At 34.0% G+C, this 21310-nt stretch overlaps 1 protein-coding gene, 1 long non-coding RNA gene and 1 pseudogene across 2 annotated transcripts; all 3 read left to right on the plus strand.

The window, feature by feature from the left end:
• The first annotated feature begins 191 nt into the window (after positions 1-191).
• LOC143589359 (uncharacterized) lies at positions 192-1866 on the plus strand. Its single transcript, XR_013145271.1, has 3 exons — positions 192-274; positions 557-696; positions 1588-1866. It is a non-coding gene; the product is annotated as an uncharacterized LOC143589359 (long non-coding RNA).
• A 6950-nt stretch (positions 1867-8816) lies between these two features.
• Positions 8817-17527, plus strand: LOC143589364 (auxin-responsive protein IAA27-like). The gene is made up of 6 exons (XM_077070142.1): positions 8817-9045; positions 9161-9289; positions 9850-10076; positions 10169-10280; positions 10464-10525; positions 17490-17527. Exons 1-6 carry the CDS (start codon positions 8831-8833, stop codon positions 17525-17527), a joined length of 783 nt encoding a protein of 260 aa, XP_076926257.1. The 5' UTR covers positions 8817-8830.
• Positions 17528-18922: 1395 nt separating this feature from the next.
• Positions 18923-20922, plus strand: LOC143589355 (putative aldehyde oxidase Art an 7 pseudogene; annotated as a pseudogene).
• Positions 20923-21310: the final 388 nt, after the last annotated feature.

The raw sequence follows: 21310 nt of genomic DNA on the forward strand, positions 1-21310 counted from the left end.
TTGAAAACATATTATGACCTGATATCTTGAAGTTTATTATTATTATTATTATTATTATTATTATTATTATTATTATTTATTAGTAACTGAAAGTTAATAAAACAAAACACCACATGAGTTATGTCTATGTGAAGTTGTGAACCGTATATGTTTAATCTTTTGCGTGTCAAAAGCATTATATGACAATTAAATTTGATGTTTATACAGACTGGTACTAAAGAGCATAGGTTACAAATCTATACCGGTGACGGTTTACCTTTTGACCATTCCAAAGGTATGTATTTTATATCTTTAACGGATCAAAATCTAAGGAATCAGCTAAAAAAGAAATGGGTCTAATCGGTCAAACGCCACCCAAAGCGCATTTATAATGATTAAAATTTTTTTAAACAACTATATTCATGAAAACATTTGACAAATTAATTGTTTATAGAATTTTCTAATTTTGGACATAAAAGTGTTAGTTTGACCCGACCCGTTTTGAGTCTTTTGACCCGTTACTCACCTTCCATTTTTGACCTACACTTATGGAGCTTTGTTTATGAACCTTTTATAGGTGTGGTCCCGAATGTTAAAGGGCGGGTTTTGTCTACTTCTGATATCAATCAAACCGAGGACGGATTGTATGTATGTGGGTGGTTAAAAAGAGGGCCCACTGGAATAGTTGCTACAAATCTTTATGATGCAGAAGAAACTGTAAGTGAATGATACTAGAATGGTTTTGTGCATTTTGATGTCATTAGCTAGAGGTATCAATGTCGACCCGTGTACATATAAGCACGTCGATTTAGGTCAAACAGGTAAGCTGTAAGCTTGTAAATGAACCAAATGAACACGAACGAAGCATCTTCATTTTTGTTCATTAAACTTTAACCACTAGCGAACACCAAGAATTAGACGACAGGGTTTTCTTGTTTGTGTTCGTTCGTTTACCTTTATCGAACAAATGATCGAATATGAACAATTAATGAACGAGGTTTTCTTGTTCGTGTTTGTTTGTTAAGAAAATGAACGTGCTTGTGCTTGTGCTTGTGCTTGTGCTCGTTCATGTTCATTCGTTTATTTTTTCGTTAACAATATAAATTGTAATGAGTGTAAAAGATTTAAATTTTAATATAAATGAACAATAAACGAAATTAAGTGAACAAATGTAAACGGACATAAATGAACGAATGGAGATATAAATGAGTCTAAAAGATTTAAATTTTAATATAAATGTTCGTTTGTTTGACTAAATAAATAAAGGTTTTTCTTTATGCCCGTTTGTTTATTAAATGAATGAACGTATAGAAACACATTTAAGTCAACGGATGTAAACAAACCTTCACGAAGAGACGTGCCCATGCGTTCGTTAACTAACTTAACAAATTTATTAAGTTCGTTTTGTTTATTAAATAAAAAAACATAATCGAACGTCCTTCCGAACAGTTTATTGAACGTTCGGTTTGTTTAACAATATAAAAGAAAAAGGGTCAAACAGATGAAAAGTTGTTATAGGGCCAAAACACAAGCGGCAAAGTATATCTGAAGACAGCGAAAACATATTTTTGTAATCATTTATGAAACGATGGGTTAAATAATTTACAGGTGGCAAGTATATCTGAAGACTTAACGAAAAAAGACCCGACAAATGAATATGCATCAGGTAGAGAAGGGCTTCTTCAGTTACTAGAAAATAGAAAGATTCAAGTTGTAACATTTAGTGATTGGGAAAAGATAGATTCTGAAGAGAAACGACTCGGGAGTTTAATAGGAAAGCCCCGAGAAAAACTAACCCATTGGAACGATTTACTTGCAATATTAAGCAAAAAGTTTTGACCCGACATGTTGACTGTTTTCCCCAACACGGGTATGAAGTATTGATGTTATTAAGCATTTAAACCTAGCAAAATGGGCAGGTCGGGTAACCGGTCAAACTGACTATTGTTGTACAACACAATACATGATTCTAACGGGAATGATGTTTTCAACCTTCTATATTGGTTTATGAAATAAGACCCTACCATAGCTTTGCTATCGGTGGGATTTACCGAGTACGATGATGATGATATTGGTTTATGAAATAAGTTTGATGAGTATCGTAGACTTGTAGTAGTTAGGGGTGTTCTTCGGGTTTGTTTTTCAGGTTTTTCGGGTCAGGTCTTTGGGTTTCAAATTTTAATTTAGACCCTAAACCCAAACTGAATATGTCACGGTTTTTTTCAGGTTCGGGTAATTTGGGTTTGGGTTTTTTCGGCTTGGGCTAATCGGGTTTCGGGCATCTAAGAAAAAAATAGAAAAAAGAAACAAAAAGTAAAGAAAAACTACAACACGAACACTGAAGCATGCATATGCTTCTTTACTTGTTACGTAAATAACCAAATAATAAATAAACATAGAAAGCTAAAGCAACATTCTTTGAATACAGTTGTTATTGCCATAAATAATAAAGATATATTAATAGTAAATAGTTGATTAACCATAATCGGTGGAATAGGAACAAGTGGAATGTGTAGAGTGTTTCGTATACGATGTGCATACCTAATAATAATAGAAAAAATTGCAATTTTTGTACTTTTGAATTAGTTAAATTATGGAATGGGTCCTTTTCGAAAATGAGTTTCACTTTTTATCCTTTATTTGCATGTTTTGCTCGGTTTTTGTCCTTTACACTAACGGTCATCCAAAAACTCAGTTAAGTCTCATCATGTGCCGTACACATGAGGGTACTTTGGTCAATTAATCTAATAGATCTATTTTTGTCATTTAATAAAAATAAAGTAAATTAAAAGAATTATATATATATATATTTATATATGTGTGTGTGTAATATTTATGTATTGACTCTTGAGTAGTCAGATCCACCACCATGACCAGTTATAACACACACCACAACCTCAGCCACCTACCACCGCTACCTGTCAAAATCAACCAAAATCGAAGCTACAGAATGGAGGCTCATATTTGTGAAAACAATTGCTGCAATAGTATAAAAACGCATAACCGTACTTTTGGGAAGTCGTCACCACCATTACCGATCACCATCGTCGGTCAAAGCCACCGCCGCCATCCACACTGATCTAACCCATCACATTGCCTGGTCTTATCAACCTTTCTCCTCTCTCGTTGGTGATGATTTTTATGGTGTTTATCCCCTTCTTTCTCTTCCATAAAATCCAATCGATGAGGGGGTTTTAGATGTATATCGCAATCCTAGTTTCAGGTGTTTGATTGAAAATTCAGGATTTAGTTCGAATTCAATGGCTTGGATGAAAGAGGGTCGAGTGTTATTGGTGGAGGCCAACAGCAACAGATGGTGGCCGACAGTTCTTTGTGATGGTGTCTAGGGTTGAGTGAGAAGATGAGGGGTTGAGTGGAGGAGGATAAAGAAAGATATTTTATTGATTTTATATATTAGGTTTTTTTAATAATAAAATTTATAGGTAAAATGACCAAAACGCGGCATATGAGGAGACTTAACAGAGAATGTGAATGACCGTTAGTGTAAAGGGCAAAAACCTAGTGAAACATACGAATAAAGGATAAAAAGTGAAACTCATTTTTGAAAAAGGACCCATTCCATAATTTAGCTAATTCAAAAAAACAAAATTTGTAATTTTTTCAATAATAATATCGTATTTTCATATTTTTAAACTAATAATTTATTCAGTTGACCCGAAACCTAGAAATCAGACCCAAGAACCAACCCGAATCATTTCGGTTTGGGTTAATTTGGGTAAGGTTTTCTCGGGTTGAGTTTTGGGTAAAAATGACAGCCCTAATAGTAGTATAGTTTTTGTAATTATATGCAGCAAACTAATTATAGTATTGAAACCATTCTCACATGTGTAAACGATGTGAGCTACTGGACATCGGCTTGCTAAATGATGGATTGAGTATAAACTAAAGCTCATTTAAATAAACAAGCTTGACTCATTAACTTTTATAATTAGTTATACAAATATAAATAATATATAAATTATAATTAAAAACATATTTTTACTAACTACATAATAAAGGAGCTGAGCTCAAGTTGAATAAATAGTTACTCACAAGCTGAGTACAAACTTTTGAGTGTAAAGCTCAGAACGAGTTGAGCTTGAACTTTGAAATAGAACTCGAAACGAGCTTAAGCTACGATAAGTTTGGTTTAATTCGCATGCTTTTCAATACTCGATACCGAGGTTTTCAAATACCTGATCTATACCTAAAAAATACCCCAAATAAGTGCAGCCCCCTTATAAAATCCAATCTATACCCGAAAAAACCCGAAAAATAGGGTTTTCTCAATACCCTGAAATAGGGTATTCAAAACCCAGATTTAAAATACCCGATTTTATACCCGACCTGAACAAAGTGTATAGGATATGATTTTTAGGTCATGAAGTTTAGTAATAAATTTTTCAACTTTTATTTCATTGGAACCTACGTTTTAACTTTTTAATATATGGGCCCAAATAAAATCATGAAGTAAATAACTTTTTAATCTGTTAATGGGCCCTGGATTATTTTAATATTTTGCCATTTGGGCCCAGAGTAAAACAAAACATATTTCAGTCTTTTATTTTAAGGGCCCTATTTAACTTTAATCTTTTACTCAATGGGCCCCAGTGAAACGTATGCTAGGATCTACCTTTCTGTGATATGTACTCACATGAATACATTACTACAATAATTACTTTGTTTTCATGCTTGTCATATTACACTTATAAAATATAATATTACTTGTGAATTTATTTTTGTTTATAAGAAAAGATTTTTTAATACCATTACAAATTTACAATTTAAACAATACAAATTCTTAAATTTTATTTTCATTGTGAAAGACAGTACCACTCCTATAATCATAATACATTTACATTTGGTTTACACTTAAATTTTCATTTGAGTTCGATTTACACTTTTTTGTTTACACTTAGAATTTTATTTTCCCATTATGCTCGTAATGATCCGTATGTTTGAAATTGAGTGGAATCAAGTGTAAATATATGACGATTATGCAAGTGATATTATGCATAAATGTTGGAGCTTTTGTACCAAGTGACACGGAAGTGATAAATCTTTTGCGCGTGCCAAATTGGCGTAAAAGTGGTAGTACTTTTATGCAAGTGTCTCGTTAAATATACGTCTCTTCATTTAAGAAGTAAGTAATTACTTCAAACTTTTTTAAAAACTTAATGCGTTTTAAAACTAAAAAATTATATTCTTTTAAATAAATCTAGATATTAGATGCATACTATTTTATGTTATAATAGCTTCTATTCAAATAAAAATTTAAATTCTAAGTATCAAAATTTTAGTTTTCATTAATTTTATAGTAAGTTATTAATTTAAGCTTACGATTTTTCATTAGTTTCAGTAAATCTTTAATTTAAACTTACAATTTTATTTGATAGATTTACCAGTAATTTTGAAAATGGCTAGATTTTTGCAAAATTGCTCCACCTATCACATGATTTTTTTAGGTTAACTAATAAGAAAACGAAAACTTAGCATTTTGGTAATATAATATATGCAGTATTTTTTTTAACAACTCAACTTCAATATTTTTTTATATTTTTGTTTGTAAATGTAGGGTTCAAGTGGGAGTACCACTCTAGTTGTTTGATTTTGGTTAAATCCAGAATATGAAGCATGTTTATTTTGATTTGATTTCTTGTACAACTTGCTCTTTCCTTGTCTTCATTATCCACATTTTTAACAAATCTAAACCTCTATACTTTCTACATTAACTTGATTTGTCAATTTAATGTAATGACTGATGAGTTTTCAAGTAATAATTTGAATTTTACTCTTTATTTTTGTTGTGTAAGAAGTAAATTTATTTCTATCTATCATGAGATTTATGAGATTTCCACAAGTTTATTTTGCTTATAAGAGCAACCCAATGAGGGTGTTTGTGTCCACTAGTAAGAGAGAGGTAATAGGGAATGAGAGGAGTGCATATGTAAGACGAACGATGTTTATAAGGAAAAACTCCATAGTTGTTCTTGATCCGCTTTTACTTTTTTACTGTTAATTAATTCCTACCAATGATCACGTTTACAAAGATCACCAACCTGATCATACCAACCAACTATCGAGACCCCGTTAGGGGCTCATTCCCTTTGACCCCGCCCGCCCTGGATCTGCTCATTCCCTTTGACCCCGCCCATCCTGGATCCTTCAAGGGTTCCACTCTTTAGACATCCCCCCCCCCCCCCCCCCAATAGGCAAAATACATGTATCAACCTCCGTATTATAAATACACTACAACATATCTTTACCACGAAAACGCCACCAAAAAAAATGCTCGTCTTGTGGATCCGATGGCTAGAAAATTGTTCTATTTTTTTTAAATGGTTCTTAAATTTTTAGTCTTCTAGTTCCAAACTAACCCGATTTATATATATATATATATATAGCACTTTAAATATATATTATAGAACATGTAGGGTATAACTAATGACAAGGCCGGCTCCAGAGTCAAGCAACCCAAGCTGTAAATTTGGGCCTCGACATTGATTAGGCCTAATTTTCAAAAAAGTAATATAATACCTGGGCATCGTTTATATTTCTTGGGCTTGGTAATCCAATTTCAACTACATGTTTGAGGCTTTGAGCGGCAAAATTAACATAGAACTTCTTGAAATTGAAGCTACGCTCACAATTAAGGATCTTTGGGAGAACTTTGGCAAGGATATTACATATTAAAGTATTTTAAGTTCATAACAACTTCCCTCGCTCATAAAATTACACTAGCTAGTTTCATAATTTCCAAGTGTCCTAAGAATCCTAAGCATAAAAAATATGTGTGTTCTAATAAAGGACTCAAACTTTTATTTTGATTTAGGCCTTCAAAACAGTTGAGACGAGGCTGATTAATGAATGTTAAGGTAGGGAACTCCTTGAAAATATGGTGATGGTATAGATACAAATATACAATTGAAGCAAACAGACTGAACATATACTGATTAGGTGGGGCCCTTCTAGTTCACTCTTAACCTTTTTTAGTTGGTGTTACTAATTTATGCATAGCGTGGATTGGTCAATTCACATCCACATATTTTGATCACTTTTTATTTGAAATGAAATCCAAATATTTTCATGGGGTCAGCTTATGCTGTTACAAGATTCATGTTGTCTCCCAAAATGTTTGCTAATCAAAAGTCTTTGTTTAAGATTATGACATCCATAATCTAAATGTTTTGCATCTTACTTTATTTTCAATAATTATTACACATGACATGTGAGAGTTTATTGATTTGATTTGTGTACCATTAAAATTATGTATGTTTATGTTTAGCTTTTGGACACATCCTGATCATTTTTATGTGGGTGATCATGAACTTATGGTAGTACTTATTTTTAGCTATTTATGTTTGTTTCTTTTTGGGTTGTCATTTTTATGAAATAACTTATTTGGATATTAACTTCTTACAAAAGTGAAAATCATAGTGAAGTAGTGAACCCACCAATGATAATTACCACTCTCTATCCACCTTGAAACTTACATTGCTTGAGTATTAACCTTTTACCTTTTTGTATTATTCATATATAGATTTGTAATATTGAACTTTTGATTGTTGAATATTGTTTTTATGGTTGTTTGATATCAATGTTTTATGTTTGTTTTATTATAATGCATTGCTGTTAAAAAAACGTACTTCATCAGAGAATCAATACAATACAAAGTAATAAAAGTTTATAGAGAGTGCATACACATTACACCTTTTCATACATTATGTTAAAGGTTTTACAATAGACTGATTACATATATACAAGCTTCCTACCGCATCTACAATGACATCACAAATGGTGGTCTCCTATAATGTAGATGTCCTCATACTCATTAGATTAAAATGTGGATCCCACCACCATTGATCGATAGCGACTTGTAATGTGCTACATTGGCATCTGCTGGCTGATACAGTGGCTTTTGTAGCCCTGTCGATGCGACGCGAGTGGTTTATGGGTGATCAGTTCTTCATTTAGGGTGTTTACCCCATAAAAGGAGTGTACTAAACTTTTCAAAAATAATGTTTCTATGTAATTGTTGCTTCAAGTACACTGAATTTACCTTGAGATAAGCAAAGAAGACTCTAACTTTAAGGTACACAAGAATATGTAAGTGTTTGTATGCCACCTTTTTCTAAGCACAAGACCACAAATTTGCATGTGTATATCTAACATTAACAAAGTCAATAGATGTGTGTTTTAATAAGTATAAAACATAAACTTTAATCAAACACAACTTCAATATAGAAATGTATATGTTTGAATGAAACAAGTGATATATTACTATTATAAGTTATAACCAACGTTGTTAACAAATAACACAAGTTAAAACGATACCGGAAATAATTTAAGTTTGATTTGAAGATCGTTAAAACTAGCTAAACTCAAATACACGAATTTTGTATTAGGTTCGTGTTGTGTATAATTATATATTTAGGTAATATCAAAAGGTAACCTTCAACTTTCATTAAATTATACAATCAACCTAAGTTTCATTAAATTGCATAATTAATCCCACAAGCTTTTCATATGGTAGCCCTCAAGCTTCGTTAATAATTTTGCACTGCTGCATAATGTTTTTAAACTGTCCATCGCAACGAGTTAGACAATAACTAGTTATATTATTAAAACTTAAAAATTATTTTTTTTATTAATCTATTACCTTTTTCAAAAGGTAAAATCATCACATGTAAATAATAATACAAAATTGTTTTTTCTCTCCTTATAATTTGTCTCTTTTAAATAAACAATCCCACTTAAAATAAAACACAAAAATAAATCATACAAAATGTTATATGCACATTGTTGTTTCCATTTTCATGTTAACAAACCAACCAAAACCTTCTTATTTTCAATGTCAATATCCATAAAACAACATGATCACATTCACTCCTCACAAACCCACAACCAAGATTTGAACATGAAAGCCACCGAGTTAAGACTTGGTTTGCCTGGTTCCGAGTCACCAGAAAGAAGCATCAATGGTGGGATGAAGAGCTTGGTGGCAGGAGCCAAAAGGGGTTACTCAGATACTAAAGGTGGTGTTGATTCATCTTTGTCTTCACCAAAGTAAGGATTTTTGTCTCTTGTTGGCTTGTATAATATGTTTGGCTTTGCAAGTCAAACTTGTATATATGAATGGAGTTTAAGATTTTGTTACATATGTGATGTATTTTACTTTTAGAGTTGTTTATAGAGCATTAAAATGGATTGAAACGTGTAAATCGAAGCAAGTCGGTTGGTTTGACCGGTTTGAGATCATATGGTTCGGTTGTAATGTTTTACCTGTGGTGTGGTGTAATGGTTCAGTCCGGTTTGAAACTTGAAACTGATTATGTGAATCAAATAAGCAGTTTAACCTTTTATTATTTTTATATTTTTTTTTGTCTTTTAGAAAATATAGTTTCCTATCTGGATTATAATAATGAAACTATATTTATTATTTTTTAAAATTTTGATACAAACTAATAATTTTGAAAAAAAAATAGTTTGTCATTCCCCAGAATCGTAGTTAGTGGTTCATGGTATACTTTTTATCAAAACAACTTATTTTGTACCGTAAACAACCCAATAATATGCTTTAATATGTTTGTTGTTATGAACATATTCCCTTTTCATATATATAATTTTTTTTGTACTTATTAATGGACTAGTGAAACTTTTTCATTGAAAAAGTATCACATTGGAACCACTTTTTGTACATTAAGGTGCTAGTTTCCTATATTCTCAACTCAATATTAATATGAACTTCTTGTTGGTATATTGATGATCATATACTCTTGTTTGTTATTCTTTGAAAAGTCACCTCTGACTTTCAAAAGTCAAAATATATAAAAAAGTCAACGTCTAATTTTTTTTCTTGATTGGTTTCAGGGCACAAGTGGTTGGATGGCCTCCGATTCGATCTTTTCGAAAGAATTCAATGACTCAAAAAAACACAAAAAATGAGGATGACCCGAATGCAGAAACCGTGTCACACATTTATGTGAAAGTGAGCATGGATGGAGCTCCATATTTGAGGAAAGTGGATCTAAAGACTTATTCAAGTTACTTGGATCTTTCTTTGGCTTTAGCAACAATGTTTAGTACCTTCACTCTTGGTATCTAACTTTTTTTTTTGTTAATTCAAATGTTATTATTAGAGGTCAAAATTTTTACCAGTATTAATTTCGAATATCGTTGACTTTTTCAGGTCAACATGGAAGTGAAAGCCGATTGATGGATCTTCTTAATGGTTATGAATATGTGCTAACTTATGAAGATAAAGATGGTGACTTGATGCTTGTTGGTGATGTTCCATGGTAGTAAGTTTCATACCTTTGACTTTTTTGGTCAATCTTTTTGACTTTGGTTATTCAAAAGTCAATACTAAAGTTGTTTCTTTATTTACATTAGTTTGTAAGTATGTTAATTACATTGTTTTGACTTAAAAAATCAAACCCTTTTTTGTCAAAGGTGTTTGACCTTTATGTTATTGACTGTTGCAGTATGTTCACCGGTTTTTGTAAGAGGATGCGGATCATGAAGAGTTCGGATGCAATCGGGTTAGGTAAATGTTGATTAGATAAACTATAAATTCACACAATGTTCCAAGAAAGAATCTTGGAATCTTTATTTGATTGGTCAAACTTGAATTTACTTAAAAAATTAGTTAAAAAAAATTATTTCTCTAAACACGAATCAAGAACATGGGTAAAATTTATTGTTTAAACTTGAATAAAGATAATCTTGATCATTTAGGTACTTAAATCATTTAAAAAAAACACCCTTAATCCTGTTTGTTTAAACAATTATTATATAAGTAATCTTATCTTACTATCTTACTATATTATTAAAGCAACATATTTTTTTCACATGTCATTTAACTAGGTTATTCACATAGGATGTCAAGCATACAACTTCTATAAATAAATTATCTACCTAATAAACAATTTAATTTTAAACATTAACTCATAAGTTGGAGAATGTTTCAAAATAAATGGTTATAATCACCATTTATTGAGTAGCAAAGGCAATTAATTGTCTTCATTGTTATTTTCTAAAATTTTGAGACTTTGCTAATTTTTTATTTTTTGGATTTTGGAAAATTATTTATGAACGTTTGGACTGAATGTATGGATGTTTCGATTGCAATGGTGGTTTAAGTCACGAAGTTTGGATTTTATTGTTGCTTTATTAAACGGTTTAATCAAAATTATAATTGTTATATCTCATTGTTATATTCATATTTGTAGCATTCTTTATGTTGTGTACTTATATGTTTTATAATTTCAATAAAAATAATTTTTATAGCATACAATTTATGTTATAACATTTACATGTTTACAACATATGATTTCAGTTCATGATAAAGTTTTAATTAATATGTCCTTTTTTTTATTTCATGGTATAAGTTAGAAATATTTTTAAATTGTTACTTATCCCTATTTTTCTTTGTATATTGGATTTTTTTAATTAAAACAACAATGTGATACATTATATTAAATAATGTTAGATTATCTGCCATTTACAATTCATTAAAATGTATAACACACACACACACACACACACACATATATATATATATATGTGTGTGTGTGTATACATATATATGTATATATGAAGTCTTAGATATTTCCATTCGTGTTTAACACGGGATCTAACCAAGTAATAATAATAAAATTTTACTAAACCATTAAAGCAATACGAGGTTTCCACATGGCATTCAAGTAGCATGTCCACATGGACCACATACGCTTCCAACTCATCAATTTTTCATTTATATAATTTTCACATGTTAATTTGAACATTAATTTTAAACATTTACTCCTAAGTTAAAGAAAGTTTCAAAATAAATTGTTATAATCATCATTTATTCAGTAATAAAGACAACTAATTGTTTTCATTGTTATTTTTTTTTTAATTTCGAGACTTTGGGAAATTATTATTATTTTTTTGGATTTGGGAAATTATTTATGAACATTTGGATTGAAATTGTGGTTTAAATCACGAAGTTTGGATTATATTGTTGCTTTGTTAAACGCGCGGTTATTATAATTATATCTCATTGTTATATTCATATTTTTAGCATTTTTTATGTTGTGTACTTAAATGTTTTCTAATTTCAATAAAAAATAGTTTTTATAACAAACAACCTATGTTACAACATCTGCATGTTTTCGCTTCTTAGTTTACAACATATGACTTTAGTAGATGATAACTATTATGTCTTTTTTGTATGGTATATGACGTGTGCGAATATATATATATAAAATTTGAATAAAAGTTTCACACAAATTGGGTTTTAAAAATGGTTTTCACCAACAACCAAACCACACACGAAAGATAAGTGTACCTATCGTTTGTAGCAAAATATCGGTAAGAACCGAATGTTAATCCATGGACACGGCTAACTTTTGATACTAAATCTTTGTAAGTAATTTAACCAAACAAATAATCCAAATAATTTTTCAAGTAACTAAACTAGCATATAACAATAACAAAGCAAATAAAATACAACTAACAATCAATCCAAACAAAGCTACTTAGACTATGCATCCACTTAAACTTAGTGACAAAATGACAATGATAACGGCAAACATCATGTATTAAGCATCAATATCAAATTCCAATCAAGGCAACCTAATACTAACAACAAAACATCATGATGGGTATTTAACAAGTTAATAATCATAGATTAGTAAGTTTGTCAAAACTACATAATCTCACAATTAAAGGAAAGCTAGCATGAAAACAACAAACTAACCACCTAGAATCATGTAAAATAGACAAGTTCAAGAACACTAGTTAAACACATGAGTCTTTCAAATTAGCAAAATATAAACTAAGGATTATGGCCTTAATCTCTAGCAAACATTAACCAACTCAAAAGAATCATATTATCACCATACAATTTTCCAATATCAAGTGATAGGTTTCATGCTTGTTAAAATTCATAACCAAGTTAATTTCCACTAGTCATTCCTAACTTAGTGATATAAACAAAGTATGCATACACAAACTAAGTTCATAAACAAATACTCAACACATAATTTTCCAACATATTATGGCTAAGCATCTATCAAACTAACAAGATTAGGAATTAAAACAAGCATTCAACCATTAAACTCTATTCAAGAACATGTCATAAACTTGAAGAACACCAATTTACCAAAATCATGCATAGATAAATATCACATAAGTAGAAGTTTCAACATAATCTAAGTAACAATAGTATTTAGCCCATAAGGCTTAATACAACAACCAAAATCAAAGTAATCTTACAAATCATTGTCAAGAACAAAAGATTGCAAAATAAGATGAATGATGATTGCTACTTGAAAGGATGATCAAACAAAGATAGAAGCCTTGAATTCTCTCTAGCAAACACACAATAATTTTCTAGCAAGTTTAGAGAATTCCCCTAAGGCTCCACACTTGAAATGGGAGTAGTGGAGGTGTATTTAAGCTTTCTGGACGTCTGGCACGGGCCCATGCACGGGCGTGCATATAAGTGGAAAGTGTAACATCCCGAAATTTCCAAAATGATATTAATTATATTACTTAATAATAGAGGGAAAGTTGACTCGGGTTCGGGAAATAAATAATAGAGTAGGAGTTGGTATGAGTCGGGCTAGTGTTAGATTATTTGAGATGGGTTAAATGAGAATGGGCCTTAGGTCCATGGGCTTTAAGGGATATAAATATCCCCTAAACCACCATAAAACCCTAAACCTCATCTCTTTCCATTCTAATCTCTACACATTCAAAAACACACACACCATAAACGAGCAGGATCCGAGAGAGAGAGTAAACGTTAGTTGGTGCTAGATCGTCGTGACGAACCAAAGCAACAAGACCAGCTCGTGTTCGTAAGTTCGACTCGTTCAAGGTACGTTAACGGTTAGAAATCGTTCGTATAGGTTCGGTTTGATTTGAGAAATGGTAGATCTGAGTTTGTATGGTAAAAACGAATCCAACAAAGCTAAACTTACTGAAAATGGTTATGATTTGATGGGTTAATCGATTGATAAAAAGGACCCGTAACCTATATGCCTAAATCGCACCCTCTAAACATCGATGTTAGGTCGATTTGATAGTTGGGGTTTGTAGGCGCTGGTCAGACGATTCCATGGGTACCTAAATCGAGTTATTTGGTTAAGGAACGAAGGATTTAAGAGCGAACAGAACCTGCAGACGACAACTTCGCCTGCAAGCTAAGTTCGCCTGATGAACTTCGCCTGCAAGCTAAGTTCGCCTGATGAACTTCGCCTAAAGCTAAGTTCGCCAAAGGTTTAACTTCGCCTAAAGCTAAGTTCGCCTAAGGTTTAACTTCGCCTAAATCTAAGTTCGCCTATGGTTTAACTTCGCCTAAAGCTAAGTTCGCCTAAGGTTTAACTTCGCCTAAAGCTAAGTTCGCTTAAGGTTTAACTTCGCCTAAAGTTAGACAGTTAATGTGTTAAGACCAGCTCGACCCCAGCCAGGGGCTCTGCCCCTTGGACCCTGCTAGGGGCTGCCGCCCCTAGACCCCGCTGCCAGGGGCGCTGCCCCCGGACCCCCGTTCGTTGTGGGTAGTAGTTAAGACTGGAAAGATGATATGAGTAGTGATAGTTGTTTGATACGTGTACTTGTTATACAGTCAGCCGTGCACAGCTGAAGAAAGGGATTACGATTAAACGGTGAACGTAACCGTGTTCAGGTGAGTTTCTAGCCCCATTCCTTGTTATGTTTTCGGGGCTGTGTGCATACTCGATGTGTTGTTAATACATTTATCCTAAGTGATAAGTGTATGTCATATGTGATATGTGTGATAGATATGAATGATTGTTTGTCGGTACGCGAACGATCTTCGGATATTGCGCGTACTGTCAGGTTAAAAATAAAGGTACGAATATTATATATCGAAGATGTATGAATATTTCAAATGAATACTTGTCGGGGCGTGAACGATCTTCGGATATTGCACGTAACGACAAGGGGTATGGTTGTTAAATGAATGAGGTAAAGAATGCCTAGAGTGTTCTTATGTTATAATGTAAGTATGTGTATATAGGTACACGAATGGCATGTGAGTTCTACGTTCGACATAGTAAGTTAGGATGACAAATCCCTCTAGCTTCTGTCGGACATAGACTCGGCTGGTGATGGCGTAGTTAAGGACTGCGAGCCTTATACGTGAAGTAGATGATATATGTGAACGTAGATAAGGACTGCGAACCTTATACGTAATGTAGATAGGTGTCAGCATAGGAAAGGACTGTGAACCTTATACGTGCTGTATTTGTAGCATAGGGGAGGACTGCGAACCTCGTACGTGCTATGAATTAGGTTGCAACATAGGGAAGGACTGCGAACCTTGTACGTGGTGTGGATGTATTTCAGTATAGGAAAGGACTGTGAACCTTATACGTGCTGATTTTGTAGCATAGGGGAGGACTGCGAACCTCGTACGTGCTATGAATTAGGTTGCAACATAGGGAAGGACTGCGAACCTTGTACGTGTTGTGGATGTATTTCAGCATAGGAAAGGACTGTGAACCTTATACGTGCTGATTTTGTAGCATAGGGGAGGACTGCGAACCTCGTACGTGCTATGAATTAGGTTGCAACATAGGGAAGGACTGCGAACCTTGTACGTGTTGTGGATGTACTATGGTATAGGGAAGGACCGCGATCCTTGTACGTACCATAAATGGTGAACATAGGTAAGGACTGCGAACCTTGTACGTGTTCACGACCTTGAGTACAGGTATAGACGGTGAACTATGAACGTACTCTCGGTAGACTGAGGTTAGTGATTGTAGATATGTATGTATGTATGGTAGCAAGTATGTATGTAGAACAGAAGGGTAACTAGTGAAGTATGGATATGTATCTACGGATATGTGTGTATGTGTATGTATTGTATGGCGTTCGATTAACTAGAACTCACTCAGCGTAGCTGACTTTTAGTATGCACGCAGGTGAGCTGATTATAGAGTTAGCATGAGGATGACACACGGCATGGATTGAACGGCTGGCATCTGAAGAAAGAAGTAAAGATGTTTTAAATATAAAGTTTTGTGTTATGGTATCAAAGAAAAGATTTAATGTTTTGTAACAAATGATTGATGTTTTATATTCCGCGAAAAGTTTTAATAAACTCTGATTTGAAGAACTGTGTTTATGAGTAAATCCGACGCTAAAGTAGGGTCACCGGGTTCGGGGCCCAACATGGAAAGTCAACACCCTGCGTTAGTCTGACCAAAAGGTCAGACTTCTCTATTCTGGCACAGACACCGGCACGGGCCCGCATGGCCGTGCAGGTCATGCACGGGCATCCGCACGACCATGCACGGTCGTGCACTTTTGAATTTTTGCGGCACTGGCTTGCATCTCCGGGAAGCACGGTCATGCAAGATCTTGCACGGTCGTGCGGGGTCGGCAGATTGCTGATTTTGTCCACAAAACGCCCTCTTTTCTTGTTTTCTTTGTCGGGTGGGCGCCCGGACCTGCAAATTCACAAATAACTCAAATAAGTACCAAAAACAATGAATTTGCATGAAGTTCGGCTAAAAATATGAGGAAAATTTGGTGTAATAAGATATACACTTTGTGTTACATCAGTATAAGTTAGAAATATGTGACATAACTTAAAATTATGTTTTAAATTGTTAATTTTCTCTATTTGTCTTTGTATGTTAAGTTCTTTTAATTAAAATAACAACGTGATACATAATAATAATAATAATAATAATAATAATAATAATAATAGATCATCTGACATTTACAATTCGTTAAAATGTATATAACACACACGCACGCGTGCACAAAAACACACACACACACACACACACACATATATATGAAGTTTTAAATATTTTCCGTCCGTGTGTAACACGGGATCAAACCTAGTACATCTATATTGCAAATAGAGTTTATGACTTCAAATGTAATCAACTTTTAAAATTGATTTTATGTGATGGAATTATATCAGTTTTAATCCCTTGATGTAATATGCATTTATTTGTTACCATTTGATCAGTTATATATTATCGCCCATAGGTTTGCGGGTTGACCCGTGTAACCCATTTAATTATTATGTTACTTTTATTAAATGTGTTTTATCTAATAACTTAAAGCAAGCATTTTTATGGCAAATTTTATCATTGTAAAAATAAAACTACATATTTTTAAACATAATTGTTTTAAATAAATAAAATAATAAGGTAACTTACAACTTTCATGTATTAATATTCAAATTAAATATATTCTTTTCTAGGTGGACGGGTCGTGTTCATGTCCATCCACGAATACATGTGTGTGTTCAGGTTTATATGTGTGACACAATTTTCAAGTTTGGCCTATTAACCCATAAACACGACCTGTTTAGCAAGCCTCCATAAAAGTTTGGCACAATAAACGTGAAAGTTCATTAATTTTGGTACAATAAATTAATTCAAATAAGGTTCACTCGAGCCCTTAATTTTGAAAGTTTGTCATTGATCATTTATATGGGTTAATGATGTTCTTGTTATTGTTTGACGGTTTTACAGCCCCTCGAGCCGTGGAGGAATGCAGAAGTGATAACTAGGGTCAACGAATCGCAATATCATGTAGCAAAAGGTTTAGCCAACGGGCAATGGCTTGCATAGTTATGATTTTTTGTCAAGTGATAACGTTCATTCTATTTCATTTGTTTGTCCCATTTATAGGCTTGTGGGGGTGGGCATAAACATATATAAATAAAAACGTCTTTATTGCGTAAAAGTAGGGGTGTAAATGAGCCAAGTTATTAATGGGGTACTCGCGACTGGCTTGCTAAAAGCTTGAACCTGATAGAGCATGAATGAGCGTGAGCTCAAACCTCAATTTGCTTGTTTGATAAACGAGCACAAGCCCGGGATCTCATCATTGAACTTGAGCTGGCTCGCAAACCTAAACAAGCCAACTATTTATATAAATTTTACATAACATATAATTTATAGATATATAACATTTATTAAATAAATATACATTAACTGTTCAATATATATATATATATATATTTGTGTGTGTGTGTAACAATTATTAATGTATATAAATTAATTAACAAATAATAAACGAGTTGAGCTTGAGCTTGAAAACCTACTCACAGCCCATTGTGAGCTTTATAAAAAGATCTGAAACAACTCGAGTTAAAATAAGCAAGTTAAAGTTAAACGAGCTTAGTTGAGCTTGTTTAGTCTTGGCTCGACTTAATATATAATAACAAAAATCACTGAAATCTAATAATATTTATAATATTTTAGGATGATAAAATAAATTCACCTATATAATTAACTAGTTTTATATTTTTATTATTTCAACCCATCAATAAAAAGTATAAGAAAATCAAATCAAAACTTATTGAGCTTGAACCTCAGTAAGTTTGTTTGATATACGAGCACAAGCCCGGGCTTTCACTATTAAACTTGAGCTAGCTTGCAAGCCTAAATTAGAGAATTATTTGTATAAATATTACATACAATAATAATAATAATAATAATAATAATAATTATTATTATTATTATTATTATTATTATTATTATTATTATTATACGTTAAAGTGTGTGTATATATATCTTTTTGAAGGAATATAAATCTATATAAGTTAATTGACAAATAACAAGCGGGTCGAGTTTGAGATTAAAAAACACAATCAAATTCGAGTTTTATAAAAAGAGCCGAAACAAATTGCGCTCTGCTTGATAGTGCTGTAATAAAAAAAATCATAAAATCTAATTATATTTTGGTATGATAAATTAAAGTTACATATATGCCAACTTAGTTATATAATTACAACCAACTAAAAACAAAAATCAGGAAATCAAATCAAAACTAGATTTGTATTTGTAATCATCAACCGCAAAATCTACCAAACCAACAAATTTGTGTATGGATTTCCATTATTTTTGGACCAATATTTCACCTATTTTATGCCACAATCTTATTACCCTCTTCTGAAAAAATGGCTCCACCACCGTCCACCTCTTTCCGCCGCCTCCACCTCTTGTTATTCCTCGTGTTTCTAGCCATCGCCGCGGGTCCCACCCACGGCGCCGGCGCTAGAAAAAACGCTAAACCAAAAACCGCTACCCCTAAAAGTGCTAGCCAAAAAAATGCTGGCGCGAAAAATGCTGGCCCGAAAAATGCTAACCCTAATAAGTTAAAAAATGCGGTGCCCGTTCCAATAGCCGGGGCTGATATAGAGACTGACTATAAGGGCTCGTGGGCCATCGATAACCCTAATATGGGTGCCGCCGCAATGCAATTTCAATTGATGCCAAATAATAAAGCGGTGTGGTTTGATACCACGTCGTTGGGCCTGTCTGCTAGAGAATTGGGCCCGCCGGGAAACTGCCCAAAAAGCCCAGAGATGAACTTTAAGCCCGATTGTTATGCACATGCGATCGCATATGATGTTGAAACCGGACAAAGTCGGACCATTTATGTAACTTTTGTTTTTAAACCATAGGTGTTTTAGAAATATATGTAATGTGTCACATATGTTATGTATTGTGTGTAGTTGGATGGCGAACCATGGTGCTCGTCGGGCCATTTGTGGCCGAACGGAGACTTGGTGGCGACCGGTGGTACTAGAGGCGGTGTTAGGTCCATACGGGTGCTGTCGATGACTAACCCGAATGCCAATTTCGTTGAGAAGAAAAATGTTCTTGCGGATAAAAGATGGTACATTTCGAAAAAAAAAATTATTTTTAAATTTTTATAACTGGTCGGTTTCGGTTACAAATTGTTTCGGTTTGGTTCGGTTTGTCACGCAGGTATTCGGCTAACCAAGTTTTAGAAGACGGAAGTGCGGTAATTGTTGGCGGCCGAAACTCGTTTAGCTACAAAATCGTTCCCCCGATGACAATGGACTTCCACCCGAGGCGATTCGCCCTTCCGTTTCTCCAAGAAACCACGGTCCCAAAGAGACCGGGCCCGGGAATGTACATCGAAAACAACCTCTACCCGTTCCTATTCCTCATTCCCGACGGTAACGTTTTCCTCTTCGCCAACAACCGCGGCATAATATTCCACCCGCACACGGGGACCATCGTCCGCCAGTTCCCGAAACTACCGGGCGGGGCCCGGAACTACCCGGCTTCCGGAATGGCCGCGCTCCTCCCACTAACCGTCACCCCGGGTGACATCCACGCCGAGGTCGTCATTTGCGGCGGAAACACCGAAGACGCGTACCCCTCGGTCGATAGCAAACACACCAAAAACCGCGTCTTCACACCCGCATTACGAGATTGTCATTGATTATCGGTGACTGACCACGTGTCAACATGGGTGAACGAACAAGACATGCCCTCGGGCCGATGCATGGGTGACCTCATCCACCTACCCACTGGGGACCACCTTTTAATGCTCAACGGGGCCCGAAAAGGCGTCGCGGGGTGGGAAAACGCGATGGACCCAAATTTAGTACCCGTGTTATATTCACCAAACAAGCCCATGGGCCAAAGATTTAAGGAAATGGCCCCCACCAAATTAGCCCGAATGTACCATTCGGTCGCGACATTAATACCCGATGGGAAAGTTTTAGTGGCGGGAAGTAACCCGCATGCAAAATATGATCTCACCGCGCAGTACCCGACCGAGCTTCGGGTGGAAAAGTTTTCACCACATTATCTTGATCCTGCGTTGGCGGGCCAACGCCCGGTGATCAACCCGACATCGGATAAAGTGTTGAAGTATAATAAAGATTTCAAGATCAATGTTAAGTTTCAAGGGGCAGTAAATATGCATGAAGTTAAGGTGACATTGTTCTATCCACCATTTACAACACACGGTTTTTCGATGAACCAAAGACTTATTATTCTGCCGGTGAAGATGTTGGCGAACGGGTTGATCACCGCCACGGCACCGCCATCTGGAAAGATTGCGCCGCCGGGGTATTATATTTTGTTTGTGAATTTCAGGGGGATTCCTGCAAAGGGTATTTGGGTTCATGTTGACTAAAATGAGTGTTTGACTAATAAAGTCAAATGTTTGAGTTTCTTAAATTATGTATAGAGTAAAGACTAGGATTTACAAATGTAAAAAATAGATGTTTTCTATGGTTTATGCAATTATGAGATGTATTATTATTATTATTATTATTATTATCAAAGCCATTTTGGACTGCATTTGACCCATGTGACTGATTTCATCTAAGCGAAAAAAGTCAATTTTTACTAGGGGTGTGCACGGTTCGGCTTTCGACTAAAACCAAACCAAAAACCAAAACCCACGGTTTTTGGATTTTTATTACATGCAAACTCAAAACTGAATCGTAAGTTCGGTTTTTATAAAAACATAAAACCAAACAGTCGGTTTTTGTTTCGGTTTGGATTTTTCAGTTTTTCGC

Source organism: Bidens hawaiensis, unplaced genomic scaffold (assembly GCF_021521415.1).
Source record: "Bidens hawaiensis isolate Kalapana, Puna unplaced genomic scaffold, B.hawaiensis_p1.1 tig00037397_1, whole genome shotgun sequence".
Lineage (NCBI taxonomy): Eukaryota > Viridiplantae > Streptophyta > Magnoliopsida > Asterales > Asteraceae > Bidens > Bidens hawaiensis.